The 20989-nt window shown below is 42.1% G+C and overlaps 1 protein-coding gene across 1 annotated transcript in view; it reads left to right on the top strand.

Moving 5' to 3' along the window:
• Positions 1–20989, top strand: part of macrod2 (mono-ADP ribosylhydrolase 2) — a gene marked incomplete at its 3' end in the record, with an annotated part of 1344506 nt that continues 1323517 nt past the window's right edge. Inside the window, exons 1-3 of the mRNA XM_046354831.1 lie at positions 1–231; positions 2736–2843; positions 8212–8310. Of these exons, the coding sequence (XP_046210787.1) occupies positions 195–231; positions 2736–2843; positions 8212–8310 (244 nt within the window). The remainder of the gene's footprint in view (positions 232–2735; positions 2844–8211; positions 8311–20989) is intronic.

The raw sequence follows: 20989 nt of genomic DNA, 5'->3' as shown, positions 1-20989 counted from the left end.
TTGCATCGAGCCTGCATTACTGGGGTCCATAGAAATCTTGACAGTTTCACAGGTGAGAGAGACGTCGTGGGTTAAGCTGCTAGCTCCGGGGTTGTTTTACTTTCTCTTTCAGTTCACCGGTCCTACCATACGCTTCGAGTCTGGGGTTGCCACAGTCAAAAAACACGAACTCCAAGTCCTATCACCACGGCACCATGAGCAGAAAGAAAAAGGACTGGAAGACAGAGAAAGGTAAGAAGACTTATTTTGGGGTTGGGGACCATTACAATGAATCTGTACCATCATCTCTCTCCATGTCTCCCATGCCTTTACAGCTTGACCGTCTCACATAGACTATCTATCTGACAGTCCAGGATATCGGTGAGCACCGGCTGTTGATTATAAGGCACTTATTATAGGGCTGGCTACATACACCAGCATCCCGACATATGCGAGCCCGCGAAGCCTACAGATGTTGCGCTAAGCAGGATGCGCCTGTGCCTCTGCCTGGTACCGAACCATATAAGACAAACGCACAATTACCACACCGCTGCTGTCATAACAGTAACCCACGTTTAGTTTACACACATATATACACACGGTGCGTTTGGAGACTTTAGCAAGGCAATACAGCAGCTACTCGAGGCTTGTCTAGTAGGCCGTGTATTTCTGCAAGTTCACCTGTTAGAATGAATGACAATGGCTCTCAAGAAAGAGCCCGGCTGATAAATAAATAGGTAGGTAGGTAGCTAAGTCTATCATGGCATGAAGGGGCTATTGTAAACAGTTAGCTTATGTGTAATATGAGCCCAATGTGTTGTCTATGATACTAGTTTATTATTATGAATAACACATTATGCTACATAGATATAGAGAGGTAATAATAACTGTTATAGTTACAATGTTTTCAGGATTTATCATGGGCTTAAGAGTGTTTTATTTGTCTATTTTCTCTAACCATTCTTAAACACTTTCCTCAGGTCCGGTAGATTAGCATACTGCAGTGTATATATTTATTACTCTAATGTGAACCAGGCAAGATGTAGCCCACACACAACCCACTGCCCAGTAGGCTTTTACAAAACAATCGTCATCTCTAAGAATTCTGTACCATTATAAAGTGTTAGGCCTAGTCACACCATTATAAAGTGTTAGGCCTAGTCACACCATTATGAAGTGTTAGGCCTAGTCACAGCATTATAAAGTGTTAGGCCTAGTCACACCATTATAAAGTGTTAGGCCTAGTCACACCATTATAAAGTGTTAGGCCTAGTCACACCATTATAAAGTGTTAGGCCTAGTCACAGATGCTCTCATTCTAGCTTACAATATGTTACTATAAGGCACTTTACGTTTACATTTTTGTCAGTTAGCAAGCACTCTTATTCAGAGCGACTGGCAGGAGGAGCAAGTAGGATTTAGTGCTTTGCTCAAGTGGGGGCTCCCGAGTGGCGCAGTGGTCTAAGGCACTGCAGTCCCTGGTTTGAATCTAGGCTGTATCACATCCTGCTGTGATTGGGAGTCCCATAGGGCAGTGCACAATTGGCCCAGCGTCGTCCAAGTCATTGAAAATAAGAATTTGTTCTTAACTGACTTGCCTAGTTAAATAAAGGCTACATAAAAAAATAAAATAAAGGGCACTTCTGCAGATTGATTCGAAGATTTCGAATCAACAACCTTTGGTTACTGGCCAAGTGCTGTTAACCGCTAGGCTACCTGCCGCCCACCAACTGTAATCAAGGTTCTCCCCTGCTCTGTTTTGTAAGTTTGACGTATCATATGCACTCTTCACTGGCTGTTCACCTCCACACACCGTATAAACAGGGATGGCAGGTAGAACAATCTCTGACGTAATCAAAGAGCTGAAATAACTCCCTTTTTGTTAGTAATGAATAGTAATGCAGACCAGATCTTTCAGTGTTTCCCCCTCTCTCTTCAGTTCTCATCACATTGTATGTATAAGTTATAAGTAGTCCGGTGAAAATTTGTTTGTGAGAGCGACAGACCTTTGTAGGGCTGTAAACCAAAGCGCACTATTGTGTTTAATGACCAGTTAAAGCTTTTCCCCTCCTTTAGTCATTTATGTAGAAAAAACTACATCCGTCTGGGGAATGGAGGAAAATGTTTAACAGTTTTAACCATATGGGGGGTGGCGGGAGGGGGTGGAGTGGCTTATGGAGTGGCTTATATAGTGACTGTAATATTCTTAGCTCAGCCTCACCTGAAAATCATGTCACTTATTTCAAGTCTTACTTGAAAACTTTGTTTTACAAACACAACTTCCTGCATTATATTAATGAATTCACTTTAAAACATTTTTTTAATGTATACATCACTAGCAGGTAGTATACTGCCATAAATGCAGGAAAATACATGAAGTGCTGGTAACATGTAACAATGCTCTCATCAGACAAACATTTCCCAGCAGAAATCTGGGAACCTAGCTCACCTCATCTCGCCTCAATCGCTAAACTCCTCTCTCTGGTGCTGTAACAATATTCTGAGCCTGGATGTCCAGACTGTCCTCCTATGATATTCCACGCTCACTCATTTGTTTGTGTGACAATTTTTTGTTTTTGTTACTTTGTTACTTAAATTTACATTTTTGTTCTAAAATGGACTATTATGTTCTAAAATGGAGTAGTTTGTTCAAAAATTGACTTATGTTCTAAAATTGAGTAGTTTGTTCTAAAATTGACTTATGTTCTAAAATGGAGTAGTTTGTTCTAAAATGGTCTATTTATTCTTCTCTTCAGACAGAGTGTTGAATATGTCAATGGAGGAGAGGCGTAAGGAGTACCGTCGGTCTGAATATGTACCTCTGGACCAAATCAACACCTGGAAGCAGTCTCAGAGTACAGAAGGTGAGAGATACACTCAGAGGCCTTGTTCGAATTCTTCAGAAAATCCTTCCTTCCTCCTTTCCTTCCTTCCTTCCTTACTTTCTTGAAGTAATCACAAGTCTGAATTGGTAGAGTATTGGTGAAAGTGACCTTACATCTATCCAATCACTAAAAAATATGTGCTTATCTCAAGGAAACAAGGAAGGAAGGATGCATTTCTAAAGTATTGGAACAGGTCCAGAGATCCCCACCAGAGCCTGAGCCTATTGATGTGGAGACTGCTGACTAATAATCACACTAAGCGATGAACAATGAATAAGCTAGTTCACCTGAAGAGACATTCAAAGGGAACAACTTTCCAATTTCAATCTTCAACTCTAGCCTTTAAATGATTGCTTTTACTTGTAACCTCATGACATAACAGCTTAATAACACTGTCATAAGATTGACATAACCCTTCAAGGCCACCATCTTACGCTTATGACAACCAGCAAAGCAACTTTGCCGCTCTGTGTAATGCACTCCCATTAATAGTAACAGCGTCTGCTAAATGACTAACATGTAAATATCTCTTAGCCTCTGTGTCACACTGCGGTTAGTTTTTTTTGTGGCTTCCATAAATGTAATTGGCTGCATCATTTCCAACCTCCCATATATATATATTTTTGTAAATATATACAAAAGATATACAGTACCAGTCTAAAGTTTGGACACAACTACTCATTCAAGGGGTTTTCTTTATTTTAAATATTTTCTACATTGTAGAATAATAATGAAGACATCAAAACTATGAAATAACACATATGTAATCATGTAGTAACCAAGAAAATGTTAAACATATCAAAATATATCTTCTAAGTAGCCACCATTTGCCTTGATGACAGCTCTTGGCGTTCTCTCAACCAACTTCACCTGGAATACTTTTCCAACAGTCTTGAAGGAGTTCCCACAAATGCTGAGCACTTGTTGACTGCTTTTCCTTCCTTCAATTGCGTTGTGGTCGGGTAATTGTGGAGGCCAGGTCATCTGATGCAGCACTCCATCACTCTCCTTCTTGGTCAAATAGCCCTTACACAGCCTGGAGGTGTGTTGAGACATTGTCCTGTTGAAAAACAAATGATAGTCCCACTAAGCGCAAACCAGATGGGATGGCGTATTGCTGCAGAATGCTTTGTACCCATGCTAGTTAAGCCATGCTGGTTGGGTGCCTTGAATTCTAAATAAATCACTGACCGTTTCACCAGCAAAGCACCCCCACACCATCACACCACCACCTCTATTCTTCACCGTGGGAACCACACATGCGGAGATCATCCATTTACTACTCTGCATCTCACAAAGACACGGCGGTTGGAACAAAACATCTCAAATTTGGACTCATCAGACCAAAGGACAGATTTCCACCGGTCTAATCTCCATTACTCGTGTTTCTTGGCCCAAGCAACTCTGTTCTTCATATTGGTGTCCTTTTGTTGTTGCAGCAATTAGACCATGAAGGCCTGATTCACGCAGTCTCCTCTGAACAGTTGATGTTGAGATGTTTCTGTGACTTGAACTCTATGAAGCACTTATTTGGGCTGCAATTTTAGAGGCTGGTAACTCTAATGAACTTATCCTCTGCAGTCCTCATGAGAGCCAGGTTCATCATAGCGCTTGATGGTTTTTGCGAGTGCACTTGAAGAAACTTTCAAAGTTCTTGAAATGTTCTTTATTGACTGACCTTAATCTCTTAAATTAATGATGGACTGTCATTTCTCTTTGCTTATTTGAGCTGTTTTTGCCATAATATGGACTTGGTCTTTTACTACATAGGGCTATCTTCTGTATACTACTACTACCTTGTCGCTACACAACTGATTGGCTCAAACGCATTAAGAAAGAATTTCCACAAATTAACTTTTTTACAAGGAACACACCTGCTAATTGAAATGCTTTCCAGGAGACTACCTCATGAAGTTGGTTGAGAGAATTCCAAGAGTGTCCAAAGATGTCATCAATGCAAAGGGTGGCTACTTTGAAGAATCTCAAATATATTTTGATTTGTTGAACACTTTTTTTTGTTACTACGTGATTCCATATGGGTTATTTCATAGTTTTAAAGTCTTCACTATTAGTCTACAATGTATATAATAGCAAAAATAAAGAAAAACCTTGGAATTAGTAGGTGTGTCCAAACTTTTGACTGGTACTGTATATATAAAAAAATATATACACTACCGTTCAAAAGTTTGGGGTCACTTAGAAATGTTTTTGTTAAATTAAAAAAAAAGCAAATTTTTTGTCCATTAAAATTACATCAAATTTATCAGAAATACAGTGTAGACATTGTTAATGTTGTAAATGACTATTCTAGCTGGAAACAGCAGATTTCTAAAACAAAGACATACAAAGACATTTCTAAGTGACCCCAAACTTTTGAACGGTAGTGTATGTTCCTTTATTCTCCCCCTAACCATACCACCCCTCCCCTAATTGGAGTAAACTAATGGACAACAACACTTAGGCTTCTACTTCCAGTTTATACATACTATATACATTTTATGGACACAGCATATTTTACAATAGTTATCTTTTATTTGTTTTTAGTCCCATCCTTCAGCTCCACTCAACCCCTCCCATCCATCAACCCTGTGATGTTTAATTCATGCGAAAAGACAACTGCCCTTCAAGGGAAACGACAAGGACAGAGGAATCAATCCAAGCCTGTAATCTTTTCAGTTTGCCCAACTCGCTTATAAAGTTAGCATTGTCTTGGAAAATAAAATGTTATCGTCGAGTTGTCAATGCCTGTGATGATTAAAGTTTTTATATCAGATTGTACAATTTATCTCTTGACTAGACTACACTTTGACACAGACTAGTTTGGCCACATAATAACGGTAATAATAATACATTACATTTGTAAGGTGCTTTTCATTACAAGAATAATCTCAAAAGTGCATAAAATAAAACATTTACTGTAGTAAAATTAATGAATACATAAATAGGATAATATAACAAAAAACTATCAAAGTCTAGGAGGGTAGGCCAGCCAGTACCTGTATAGATACATGTTATACACACACACACACGCACACACACACGCGCACGCGCACGCGCACGCGCACGCGCACACGCACACGCACACGCACACGCACACGCACACGCACACACACACACACACACACACACACACACACACACACACACACACACACACACCCTGCAGGCATGTGGTACTGACTGTATTGTAGGAATAAATGTTAATTGCCCAGTCTTTATTTACATTAGACCCATAAGATCCTGGTCAAACGTAGTGCACTATATTTGCAGTAGTATGCCATTTTGGAACACATTCCTGATGTGATTATCATGATCTGATGCCTGACACTGAATTCACTGATGAAAGATTAATTGATTTAGTTGTGTGTGTGTGTGTGTGTGTGTGCCACAGTGATAAAAATGTGGAAGTATTATTTTGAAGCTGTTTTGGGGGGTTTTGTAGATTCGATCTGAAATGTCGGTTGGCATATTTAGCAGAACCACAGGTGGCTCATAGTAATAGCTTAAATGAATGGAATGGTATTTGATGCCATTTCATTCACTCTATTCAAGCCATTATTATGAGCCGTCCTCCCCTCACCAGCCTCCTGTGAGCAGAACACTTTTGTGAATTTGTACACATATGAATCTGCTTGAAGTTGGTGACTTTTTCTCATATTTTCAGTACATACCCTTACCCCAGTTGTGTGTATCTATGTATGGTGCATTCGGAAAGTATTCAGACCCCTTGACATTTCCACATTTGTTACTTCACAGTATTTTTCTAAAATGTATTAAATCATTTTTTCTCTCATCAATCTAGGTAGGATGCTACAAGCTTGGCACACCTGTATTTGGGGAGTTTCTCCCGTTCTTCTCTGCAGATTGGATGGGGAGCATAGCTGCACAGCTATTTTCAGGTCTCCAGAGATGTTGATCAGGTTGAAGTCTGACTGGGCCACTCAAGGACATTCAGAGACTTGTCCCGACGCCACTCCTCCTTTGTCTTGGCTGTGTGCTTAGGGTCATTGTCCTGTTGGAATTCTGAGGTCCTGAGCGCTCTGGAGCAGGTTTTCATCAAGGATCTCTCTGTACTTTACTCTGTTCATCTTTCGCTCGACCCTGACTCGTCTCCTAGTCCCTGCCGCTGAAAAACATCCACACAGAATGATGCACCGTAGGGATGGAGCGAAGTTTCCTCCAGACGTGCCACTTGGCATTCAGGCCAAAGAGTTCAATCTTGGTTTCATCAGACCAGAGAATCTTGTGTCTCATGGTCTGAGAGTCTTTTATGTGCCTTTTACTGAGGAGTGGCTTCCGTCTGGCCACTCTACCATAAGGGCCTGATTGGTGGGGTGCTGCAGAGATTGTTGTCCTTCTGGAAGGTTCTCCCATCTCCACAGAGAAACTCTGGACCTCTGTCAGAGTGATCATCGGGTTCTTGGTCACCTCCGTGACCAAGACCCTTCTCGCCCGATAGCTCAGTTTGGCCGGGAGGCCAGCTCTAGGAAGAGTCTTGGTGGTTCCAAACATCTTCCATTTAAGAATGATGGAGGCCACCGTGTTCTTGGGGACCTTCAATGCTGCAGAAATGTTTTGGTACCATTCCCCAGATCTGTGCCTCGACACAATTCTGTCTCGGAGCTCTATGGACAATTCCTTTGACCTCATGGCTTGGTTTTTGCTCTGACATGCACTGTCAACTGTAGGACCTTCTATAGACAGGTATGCGCCTTTCCAAATCATGTCCAATCAATTGAATTTACCACAGGTGGACTCCAATCAAGTCGTAGAAACATCTCAAGGATGATCATTGGAAGCAGGATGACCTGAGCTCAATTTCGAGTCTCATGGAAAAGGGTCTGAATACTTATGTAAAGAAGGTATCTGTTTTTTTATTTTTAATACATTTGCAAACATTTTTAAAAACCTGCTTTCACTTTGTCATTATGGGGCGTTGTGTGTAGATTGTAAGTGTATTTCATCCATTTTAGAATAAGGCTTTAACGTCACAAAATGTGGAAAAAGGGAAAGGGTCTGAATACTTTCCGAATGCACTGTATGTCTGTTAGTCTGTTAATGTGTTTGTTTGTCTGTCTGTCTGTGTTTGTCTGTGTGTTGGTCTGTCTGGCTTGCTGGCAGGCTGTGTGTTTGTGCCTATACGTTTACTCTTTTAAACCCTCAATAATGCACTAGTCTATAGAACAACAATGATATGGCTCATTCCAGATGTACAGTATTCCACAAGGACAGTGACAAGAAGAACTAAGCTAAAAAAACGAGTAATCTGTCCTTATTTCTGGTCCTGTCTTTAAGAGTACCTGTACAGTGTAGCTAATGAACAAACCCCTGCTCTTGTTGTTTCTAGTGACAGAGGAAGAGGAAGGGAAGGACCTTCTGAGAGACAAAGTATCTCTCTACAAGGGTGACATCACCATCCTCGAGGTCGATGCCATAGTTAACGCAGGTACGATGCTTTGTTATTCATTTACATTGGTTTGATGCAGGAGTTTGTCAAACTATGGCTAAATACGTTTGCACTGCTTTAATGCTGATGTTTATGAAACAAGCCATGCCTATGGTGAACAGTTGTTTCACACTACAACCTCATGACATGCAGTTTGTCTGTGTTTGTTAATGCTGATATCTATGAAACAAGCCATGCCTATGGTGAACAGTTGTTTCACACTACAACCTCATGACATGCAGTTTGTCTGTGTTTGTTAATGCTGGTAAGGTGCTTTTAAAATGGAGTTTCACTAGTTTAATGTAGGAAGCTGTGAAACAAGCAAAACCATGTTTTTTTTGTGTCTGTTATTTCTGGTAAGGTGCTTTATAAATTACCTTTCAACAGTTCAGAGTGTGTGAAATCAGCAAAGCTGTGGTTTTTCAACATCTATGGAACGTTTTTTCACGCTACAAACTTACAACACGCAGTCAGTGTGATTTATGAGTTTGCTGCCCTCTAGTGGTGGTGGGTGTAAAGTGCTGACTCTTGTTGGATTGATTGGTGGATTGTGGGTCATAGAAACAAATATGGTGAATCATTGACTTTGAGGAGTTCTGTAGTAGTTCATTGTGGGGTGAGAGAAAACATCATTCCTATTTCAGGATTTGGCTGCTAAGACTTGCCTTGAGGGCCACACTTTTTGTGGGCCTGTGTGGGATACAGTGAATGATGTGAGCGTATGTTTTTAATGTAGAGGTAAGAGTAATGTGGTTACTAGTAGTCTGGTTAATTAACAGCCCGTTATCTGTAGCTCGCTAATTGTGTTTGTGTGTGTGTGTTGTTCTCTTACTGGTATTTTATTCTGACAGGTGGTTTGAGAGATTAGCAGAATAGTAAGTAGTTCACTTCCTTGTCTGTTGGTTTTCACACCAACCTATGGCAGAGCACCTGTGTTACTTACCATCTACTTACTGAATGGCAGAGAGCCAGAACAATATGAAACATTGTGCTAAATAGCAGAATAGGGACCCATGCATTTTTTGGTGATAGGATTGTGTTCCAATTATTGTTAGTTGTGAGGATGGTTGGTCCATCCCTTATAATGGAGCAAATTGATAGTGAACCCACCGTTATCGGCAGCGAGTACCCTCACACTGCGATCATGTCAAGCAAACATGGTTTCAGAAATAAATGTAGCCTTGTCTAGCGGTTCCCCCCAGTTTTCCCCCAGTGTTGTTTCATTGGCTACCTTTACTAATTTCCAGCGAAGGCCAAAATACGAAACCGCTGTGTTTCAATACCACGCTCTTCTACCGTCTCCCTCGGCTGAATATTTGAGTCCTTTCTAGTCCATTCTTAGTTTGAACAGTTCAGTCATTGATATTACTTTTGAAAAGCCATCGGCAGCATCATAGAGGTTTAGTGGTGATTTTAAATGTGAAGACAATATGTCTATGGAAGTGGCAGTGCACTGTAGAGAGAGATTATGTTATTACTGTAGAGAGATATTATGTTATTACTGTAGAGAGATATTATGTTATTACTGTAGAGAGATATTATGTTATTACTGTAGAGAGATATTATGTTATTACTGTAGAGTGATATTATGTTATTACTGTAGAGAGATATTATGTTATTACTGTAGAGAGATATTATGTTATTACTGTAGAGAGATATTATGTTATTACTGTAGAGAGATTATGTTATTACTGTAGAGAGATTATGTTATTACTGTAGAGAGATATTATGTTATTACTGTAGAGAGATATTATGTTATTACTGTAGAGAGATATTATGTTATTACTGTAGAGAGATATTATGTTATTACTGTAGAGGGATATTATGTTATTACTGTAGAGGGATATTATGTTATTACTGTAGAGGGATATTATGTTATTACTGTAGAGGGATATTATGTTATTACTGTAGAGGGATATTATGTTATTACTGTAGAGGGATATTATGTTATTACTGTATAGGGATATTATGTTATTACTGTAGAGGGATATTATGTTATTACTGTAGAGATATTATGTTATTACTGTAGAGAGATATTATGTTATTACTGTAGAGAGATATCATGTTATTACTGTAGAGAGATATCATGTTATTAGTGTAGAGAGATATTATGTTATTACTGTAGAGAGATATTATGTTATTACTGTAGAGAGATATTATGTTATTACTGTAGAGAGATATTATGTTATTACTGTAGAGAGATATTATGTTATTACTGTAGAGGGATATTATGTTATTACTGTAGAGGGATATTATGTTATTACTGTATAGGGATATTATGTTATTACTGTAGAGGGATATTATGTTATTACTGTAGAGATATCATGTTATTACTGTAGAGAGATATTATGTTATTACTGTAGAGAGATATCATGTTATTACTGTAGAGAGATATTATGTTATTACTGTAGAGAGATATTATGTTATTACTGTAGAGAGATATTATGTTATTACTGTAGAGAGAGATTGTGTTATTACTGTAGAGAGAGATTGTGTTATTACTGTAGAGAGATATTATGTTATTACTGTAGAGAGAGATTGTGTTATTACTGTAGAGAGATATTATGTTATTACTGTAGAGAGATATTATGTTATTACTGTAGAGAGAGATGGTGTTATTACTGTAGAGAGAGATGGTGTTATTATTGTAGAGAGAGCTTGTGTTATTACAGTAGAGAGAGATTGTGTTATTACTGTAGAGAGAGATTATGTTATTACTGTAGAGAGAGATTGTGTTATTACTGTAGAGAGAGATTGTGATGTATGCACACATGACTGTAAGTCGCTTTGGATAAACGCGTCTGCTAAATGGCATATATTATTATTTATATATATTATGTTATTACTGTAGAGAGAGATTGTGTTATTACTGTAGAGAGAGATTGTGTTATTACTGTAGAGAGAGATTGTGTTATTACTGTAGAGAGAGATTGATAGATTTGATCTCAATGGTTATTACTGTCTCCTGTGTAACCAGATGTTTTTATGCACATTAGTATCTTGGTACATAACCTCTATTGGAGCCAGCAGCATCTGTACTCACACTCAAAAGACCCAAATACCACAGAATATTAGCATAGGGGAAGTGTCGGTTTGCCTGTGTCTTTTATGTATGGATGCATACGGCCAGCTGGAATGTTTATTGTTCTATATCAGCCGAGAAAGCAGAAACATAATGCTTACACTGTAATTGTTGCATCTAAAATATGTAGCCCCTTTCCTGCAGTCAAATGACCAAATCGCCCTCTAGTGGCCTCATGGGTTGAATGCTATAAATACTTTTTATAATTTCATAACTAATAAACATTATTTAAAAATTACCCACTAAAATCCAGTGAATTTATGTTGAATGGTTTTGTTATATTTCAGTCTTCTGTGATGTATATAAGGTGTAATATTGGGATGCAAACACAAAATGTTATATATTTTTTAAGCGCATAACCATGTGTGTGAGATGTATACTTTTGTTTCAAAGTAGATTTGTTTAAGACTACCAAGGAACACTCCGTAATTTTTAAAATTCCATCTGAACTCATACAAGTCTCTCTTGAGGCTAACCTGTGGAAACAAAGGCTAAAACATTATTTGGAATACAAACATGACTTTCTGGCTTTTCTAATTTCACTAACAATTAAAAAACTTCAGGAGAACATTTCATGTCTGTGTGACATAGTGCTGTGTGCTCTGTGTGTGTTCTCTGTGTGTATGCCCTGTGTGTGTGCTGTCTGCACAGCCAACTCAATGGTGTACATTTAACTCTGACAGTGTAAAATGTACACTATTCTCAGTGAACATATGAGTCCCACTGAACTGGTGTTAAAATAACACTTTTGAAAGCTTTAAAGATTTAACGTGTAACTCTTAACGTGTTCAAATGAACTTGATTGTGGTGTTTGCATAGCTCTACTGTAGAGTAATATGCAACACCTACAGTGTAAAACATAACACTTGATTTAGAGTAAACTGGACTCACTTTTCTTAATGCTGACGCTGTTACACTTTCTCAGTGTAGGAAACTAACACCTGTACTGTTACAGTGAATCATTTTGGGGTGTTGATTTTAGGGATGAACGATCTATCGGTGAGCATATTGGAATCGGACGATATTAGCTGAAAATGCTAACATCGGTATTGGCCCAATGTCTAGTTTAACGCCGATGTGCAAAACCGATGTCAAAGCTGACGTGCATACCTATATGACGTAAGTAGATGACGTGCATAAGTATATAACGTAAGTAGATGACTTGCATACGTATATAACGTAAGTAGATGACGTGCATACCTATATGAAGTAAGTAGATGACGTGCATACGTATATAACGTAAGTAGATGACGTGCATACGTATATAACATAAGTAGATGACGTGCATACCTATATAACGTAGGTAGATGACGTGCATACCTATATAACGTAGGTAGATGACGTGCATACGTATATAACGTAAGTAGATGACGTGCATACGTATATAACGTAAGTAGATGACGTGCATACCTATATAACGTAAGTAGATGACGTGCATACCTATATAACGTAAGTAGATGACGTGCATACCTATATAACGTAAGTAGATGGCGTGCATACGTATATAACGTAAGTAGATGACGTGCATACGTATATAACGTAAGTAGATGACGTGCATACGTATATAACGTAGGTAGATGACGTGCATACGTATATAACGTAGGTAGATGATGTGCATACGTACATAACGTAAGTAGATGATGTGCATACCTATATAACGTAAGTAGATGATGTGCATACCTATATGACGTAAGTAGATGACGTGCATACGTATATAACATAAGTAGATGACGTGCATGCCTATATGACGTAAGTAGATGACGTGCATACCTATATGACGTAAGTAGATGACGTGCATACCTATATAGCGTAAGTAGATGACGTGCATACCTATATGACGTAAGTAGATGACGTGCATACCTATATGACGTAAGTAGATGATGTGCATACGTATATAACGTAAGTAGATGACGTGCATACCTATATGACGTAAGTAGATGACGTGCATACCTATATGACGTAAGTAGATGACGTGCATACCTATATAGCGTAAGTAGATGACGTGCATACCTATATGACGTAAGTAGATGACGTGCATACGTATATGATGTAAGTAGATGACGTGCATACGTATATAACGTAAGTAGATGACGTGCATACGTATATAACGTAAGTAGATGACGTGCATACGTATATAACGTAGGTAGATGACGTGCATACGTATATAACGTAGGTAGATGATGTGCATACGTATATAACGTAGGTAGATGACGTTCATACGTATATAACGTAAGTAGATGACGTGCATACGTATATAACGTAAGTAGATGACGTGCATACGTATATAACGTAAGTAGATGACGTGCATACGTATATAACGTAGGTAGATGACTTGCATACGTATATAACGTAGGTAGATGACGTGCATACGTATATAACGTAAGTAGATGGCGTGCGTACATATATAACGTAAGTAGATGACGTATAAAACACTACGAAAAATATAGCGCTACACAGAACAAAAGCAGAAAAATACTAATCGCACACTTCCAACTACTAAATAAGTTAAAGTTGAGCAGTCATTTGAAAGAGTAAGAACATTTCAGCGAGACAACTCAAAAGTGAAATCTGCTCAAAACCGAATAACTGAAATCCTCTAGATAGTAGAGGGGAAAACAACTGGAGAAGCGGCCACAGACTGCAGGTCGCTTCGGGTAGGCGCAGGCCGTAGTCAACTGAGACACCTGCTCACACGCAGCGTCTGAAGAAGGCACAAAACACGACAGGACAGGGTGATACACAATCACGGCAAAAAACACGACAGGACAGGGCGAAACGCAATTACAGCATGGAATACAAAACAAGGAACCGATGGAACAGGAACGGATCACAAAGGAATAAATAGGGAGTCTAATCAGGGGAAAGGATCGGGAACAGGTGTGGGAAGACTAAATGATGATTAGGGGAATAGGAACAGCTGGGAGCAGGAGCGGACGACAGAGAGAAGAGAGAGCGAGAGAGTGAGAGGGGGAGGGGGAGAGAGGGATAGAACCAAACAAGACCAGCAGAGGGAAACGAATAGCATGGGGAGCACAGGGACAAGACATGACAATAAATGACAAACATGACAGTACCCCCCACTCACCGAGCGCCTCCTGGCGCACTCGAGGAGGAATCCTGGCGGCAACGGAGGAAATCATCGATGAGCGAACGGTCCAGCACGTCCCGAGACGGAACCCAACTCCTCTCCTCAGGACCGTAACCCTCCCAATCCACTAGGTATTGGTGACCCCGTCCCGAACGCATGTCCATAATTTTATGTACCTTGTAAATAGGTGCGCTCTCGACAAGGACGGGGGGGGGGAGGGAAGACGAACGGGGGTGCGAAGAAAGGGCTAACACAGGAGACATGGAAGACAGGATGGACGCGACGAAGATGTCGCGGAAGAAGCAGTCGCACAGCGACAGGATTGACGACCTGGGAGACACGGAACGGACCAATGAACCGCGGAGTCAACTTACGAGAAGCTGTCGTAAGAGGAAGGTTGCGAGTGGAAAGCCACACTCTCTGGCCGCAACAATACCTTGGACTCTTAATCCTGCGTTTATTGGCGGCTCTCACCGTCTGTGCCCTGTAACGGCAAAGTGCAGACCTCACCCTCCTCCAGGTGCGCTCACAACGTTGGACAAACGCTTGAGCGGAGGAACGCTGGACTCGGCAAGCTGGGATGAGAACAGAGGAGGCTGGTAACCCAGACTACTCTGAAACGGAGATAACCCGGTAGCAGACGAAGGAAGCGAATTGTGGCGTATTCTGCCCAGGGGCTGTTCTGCCCAACGCAGGGTTTCTGAAAGAAAGGCTGCGTAGTATGCGACCAATCGTCTGATTGGCCCTCTCTGCTTGACCGTTAGACTGGGGATGAAACCCGGAAGAGAGACTGACGGACGCACCAATCAAACGACAGAACTCCCTCCAAAACTGTGGCGTGAATTGCGGACCTCTGTCTGAAACGGCGTCTAACGGGAGGCCATGAATTCTGAATACATTCTCAATAATGATTTGTGCCGTCTCCTTAGCGGAAGGAAGTTTAGCGAGGGAATGAAATGTGCCGCCTTAGAGAACCTATCGACAACCGTCAGAATCACAGTCTTCCCCGCAGACAAAGGCAGACCGGTAATGAAGTCTAAGGCAATGTGAGACCATGGTCGAGAAGGAATGGGGCGGTCTGAGACGACCGGCAGGAGGAGAGTTACCCGACTTAGTCTGCGCGCAGTCCGAACAAGCAGCCACGAAACGGCGCGTGTCACGCTCCTGAGTCGGCCAAAAAAGCGCTGGCGAATAGACGCAAGAGTGCCTCGAACACCGGGATGACCAGCTAACTTGGCAGAGTGAGCCCACTGAAGAACAGCCAGACGAGTGGAAACAGGAGCGAAAAGGAGGTTACTAGGACAAGCGCGCGGCGACGCAGTGTGCGTGAGTGCTTGCTTAACCTGTCTTTCAATTCCCCAGACTGTTAACCCGACAACACGCCCATAAGGAAGAATCCCCTCGGGATCAGTAGAAGCCACAGAAGAACTAAACAGACGGGATAAGGCATCAGGCTTGGTGTTCTTGCTACCCGGACGGTAAGAAATCACAAACTCGAAACGAGCGAAAAACAACGCCCAACGAGCTTGACGGGCATTAAGTCGTTTGGCAGAACGGATGTACTCAAGGTTCTTATGGTCTGTCCAAACGACAAAAGGCAGTCGCCCCCTCCAACCACTGTCGCCATTCGCCTAGGGCTAAGCGGATGGCGAGCAGTTCACGGTTACCCACATCATAGTTGCGCTCAGATGGCGACAGGCGATGAGAAAAATAAGCGCAAGGATGAACCTTATCGTCAGACTGGAAGCTGGGATAGAATGGCTCCCACGCCTACCTCTGAAGCGTCAACCTCGACAATGAATTGTCTAGTGACGTCAGGAGTAACGAGGATAGGAGCGGACGTAAAACGTTCTTTTAGAAGATCAAAAGCTCCCTGGGCGGAACCGGACCACTTAAAACACGTCTTGACAGAAGTAAGAGCTGTGAGAGGGGCAGCAACTTGACGAAATTACGAATGAAACGCCGATAGAAATTAGCGAAACCTAAAAAGCGCTGCAACTCGACACGTGACCTTGGAGCGGGCCAATCACTGACAGCTTGGACCTTAGCGGAATCCATCTGAATGCCTTCAGCGGAAATAACGGAACCGAGAAAAGTAACGGAGGAGACATGAAAAGAGCACTTCTCAGCCTTTACGTAGAGACAATTCTCTAAAAGGCGCTGTAGAACACGTCGAACGTGCTGAACATGAATCTCGAGTGACGGAGAAAAAATCAGGATATCGTCAAGATAGACAAAAACAAAAATGTTCAGCATGTCTCTCAGAACATCATTAACTAATGCCTGAAAAACAGCTGGCGCATTGGCGAGACCGAACGGCAGAACCCGGTACTCAAAATGCCCTAACGGAGTGTTAAACGCCGTTTTCCACTCGTCCCCCTCTCTGATGCGCACGAGATGGTAAGCGTTACGAAGGTCCAACTTAGTAAAGCACCTGGCTCCCTGCAGAATCTCGAAGGCTGATGACATAAGGGGAAGCGGATAACGATTCTTAACCGTTATGTCATTCAGCCCTCGATAATCCACGCAGGGGCGCAGAGTACCGTCCTTCTTCTTAACAAAAAAGAACCCCGCCCCGGCCGGAGAGGAAGAAGGCACTATGGTACCGGCGTCAAGAGACACAGACAAATAATCCTCGAGAGCCTTACGTTCGGGAGCCGACAGAGAGTATAGTCTACCTCGAGGAGGAGTGGTCCCCGGAAGGAGATCAATACTACAATCATACGACCGGTGAGGAGGAAGGGAGTTGGCTCGGGACCGACTGAAGACCGTGCGCAGATCATGATATTCCTCCGGCACTCCTGTCAAATCGCCAGGTTCCTCCTGAGAAGTAGGGACAGAAGAAACGGGAGGATGGCAGACATTAAACACTTCACATGACAAGAAACGTTCCAGGATAGGATAGAATTACTAGACCAATTAATAGAAGGATTATGACATACTAGCCAGGGATGACCCAAAACAACAGGTGTAAACGGTGAACGGAAAATCAAAAAAGAAATAGTCTCACTGTGGTTACCAGATACTGTGAGGGTTAAAGGTAGTGTCTCAAATCTGATACTGGGAAGATGACTACCATCTAAGGCGAACATGGGCGTAGGCTTATCTAACTCTCTGAAAGGAATGTCATGTTTCCGAACCCATGCTTCGTCCATGAAACAACCCTCAGCCCCAGAGTCTATCAAGGCACTACATGTAGCACCGAACCGGTCCAGCGTAGGTGGACCGACAAAGTAGTACAGGACTTTGATGGAGAGACTTGAGTAGTTGCGCTCACCTGTAGCCCTCCGCTTACAGATGAGCTCTGGCTTTACTGGACATGAATTAACAAAATGTCCAGCAACTCCACAATAGAGGCACAGGCGGTTGGTGATCCTCCGTTCCCTCTCCTTATTCGAGATGCGAATCCCTCCCAGCTGCATGGGCTCAGTCTCAAAGCCAGAGGGGGGAGATGGTTGCGATGCGGAGCAGGGAAACACCGTTGATGCGAGCTCTCTTCCACGAGCCCGGTGACGAAGATCTACCCGTCGTTCTATGCGGATGGCGAGAGCAATCAAAGAGTCCACATCTGAAGGAACCTCCCGGGAGAGAATCTCATCCTTAACCACTGCGTGGAGTCCCTCCAGAAAACGAGCGAGCAGCGCCGGCTCGTTCCACTCACTAGAGGCAGCAAGAGTGCGAAACTCAATGGAATAATCCGTTATGGACCGTTCACCTTGGCATAAGGAAGCCAGGGCCCTAGAAGCCTCCCCACCAAAAACTGAACGGTCAAAAACCCGAATCATCTCCTCTTTAAAGTTCTGGAAATCGTTAGAGCAATCAGCCCTTGCCTCCCAGATAGCTGTGCCCCATTCTCGAGCCCGGCCAGTGAGGAGTGAAATGACGTAAGCAACCGAGCTCTCTCTCTAGAGTATGTGTTGGGTTGGAGAGAGAACACAATCTCACACTGCGTGAGAAAGGAGCGGCACTCAGTGGGCTGCCCGGAGTAGCAAGGTGGGTTATTAACCCTAGGTTCTGGAGGCTCGGCAGGCCAGGAAGTAACAGGTGGCACGAGACGTAGACTCTGGAACTGTCCAGAGAGGTCGGAAACCTGAGCAGCCAGGTTCTCCACGGCATGGCGAGCAGCAGACAATTCCTGCTCGTGTCTGCCGAGCATGGCTCCTTGGATCTCGACGGCAGTGTAACGAGCGTCTGAAGTCGCTGGGTCCATTCCTTGGTCGGTTCCTTCTGTCATGCAGGTGAAGGAGGACCCAAACGCGACTTAACAGAAACAGAGTTTATTAATGCTCAAAACGGAATAACTGAAATCCTCTAGACTTGTAGGGAAAACAACTGGAGAAGCGGCCACAGACTGCAGGTCGCCGGGGGCGCAGGCCGTAGTCGACTGAGACACCTGCTCACACGCAGCGTCTGAAGAAGGCACAAAACACGACAGGACAGGGTGATACACAATCACGGCAAAAAAACACGACAGGACAGGGCGAAACGCAATCACAGCATGGTGAATACAAAACAAGGAACCGATGGAACAGGAACGGATCACAAAGGAATAAATAGGGACTCTAATCAGGGGAAAGGATCGGGAACAGGTGTGGGAAGACTAAATGATGATTAGGGGAATAGGAACAGCTGGGAGCAGGAGCGGACGACAGAGAGAAGAGAGAGCGAGAGAGTGAAAGGGGAGGGGGAGAGAGAGGGATAGAACCAAACAAGACCAGCAGAGGGAAACAACCGCCTGATCAACAAAACTGCAGACAGACCGTGGGGTTAAAACTTACAAAAGTACCCGAGGCTGTGAACAAGAAATTTGGTTGTATTCTCTCTGAGCCTGTTTACTGTGTCGCCACCATGCTCGGTGCTAAGTACAAGGACCACTACTTCGATGCAGATAAGAAACAAGGTTTACGTGAAATGTTACATACACAGCTGGACAAGATGGAAACGGACACAGTGACAGTGCACACTGAGGAAGAGAGGCCACAGACAGACAGAGCTGAACCTTCACTGCTTGACATGTATGATGAAATTCTGGTTGAGAATGAAACGACTGAACAAATGAACAACGAAACAGGACAGCAAGTAAGTGAAAGAAATAGGTTTTGATGATGTTTTACTGGTAATGGGGACATACGTAAATGCCAACAAAATAACGTTTTGGTCAGTGTGTGTGTGTGTGTGTAACCTTTATTTAACTAGGTAAGTCAGTTAAGAACAAATTATTCTTTACAATGACGGCCTACCCCGGCCAAACGCGGACGACGCTGAGCCAATTGTACACCTCTCTATGGGACTCCCAATCACGGCCGGATGTGATACAGCCTGGATTCAAACCAGGGACTGAAGTGACGTCTCTTCCACTGAGATTCAGTACCTTAGACCACTGCGTCCATGTGTGTGTGTGTTAACTATTTAACTGTACTAGAATGCTTAAAAGGCCGCTAAAGTTTTTAAATATCGGATATCGGTATCGGGCAAAAATGTCATATCGGTGTATCCCTAGTTGTTTTTACACTTTATGGTTTAAATCCTAATTTGCATTTTTCCTAGGGTGCCATTTTTCTTTTTGAGGAAATTCTAGAGTCAACACCCATGACTGTATTTGTTAGTGACAGAGACATTATTTGAAGTCTTTCATTTTAAACCTGTGTCTTTCACCAAGTGAGTTTCTGGGCTAATTCTATCATTCAAATGAAACAATACATTACATGTATCCTAAGACCTTACTTATTGGCCTAGTTGATGGCCTAGTTTTACTCCAACACAGTGGTGTTAGGAAACTCCAGGTTTACATACCACATCAGACCTGCAAGTCACATTATCCTGGCTTGCAAAGTGGTGTATCCAACAGTTTGCATTTTTATTAATGCGCAACCTGCATTCAGAATGACTGTCATAAAAAACACTACCTAAATCATTTAAACCAGAACAACCATTTCAATAATGGGGGCAATAAATCTAACTGATTGGATTAAAAAGTATGTTATTTTTCTTTGTGTAACATAAGATTAACCAATTAATTAACGTACATGCAAATACGCAGATATTAAAAACAATCCTAAAAAGTAATCTACCTGCATAGCATGCTGGGAAATATGATAGTGATAGGTGTAGTTTTGATGGGACTGTTTTACTCTCAATAACAATACCTGTGGTTATTAACACCAGCAATGGGGTTATTTTACACCACTGAGTGTTCATTTCACTCTTACAGAATTAATTTAACTTCTGAATCCACGCAGAAAAATCTAAACTGGTGTGTGTGTGTAACATAGTGCTGCTTTCCACAGCTCCTCCTCAGCTTTTATCAGGACTTCAGGGTGATTTAAATCTCCTATTACAGTTAAATTATTAGGATCATTGAGTTTCTAATTCTTCCTTAATTATGTTTAGACAGAGGTCGAACAGCAGGTGCTCAATATGTCACCTGGGGTAGTGAGCTGTCGCGGGAGAGAGAGAGCAGGGCAGGAGGGGGCTGTGTGTATCTGTTTGTAGAGTTGGAGGGTGGACAT

The sequence above is a fragment of the Oncorhynchus gorbuscha genome, linkage group LG06, assembly GCF_021184085.1.
Source record: "Oncorhynchus gorbuscha isolate QuinsamMale2020 ecotype Even-year linkage group LG06, OgorEven_v1.0, whole genome shotgun sequence".
NCBI classification, from domain to species: domain Eukaryota; kingdom Metazoa; phylum Chordata; class Actinopteri; order Salmoniformes; family Salmonidae; genus Oncorhynchus; species Oncorhynchus gorbuscha.
The sequence above is the reverse complement of the archived record's forward strand: the minus strand, read 5'-3'. Positions and strand labels throughout refer to the sequence as shown.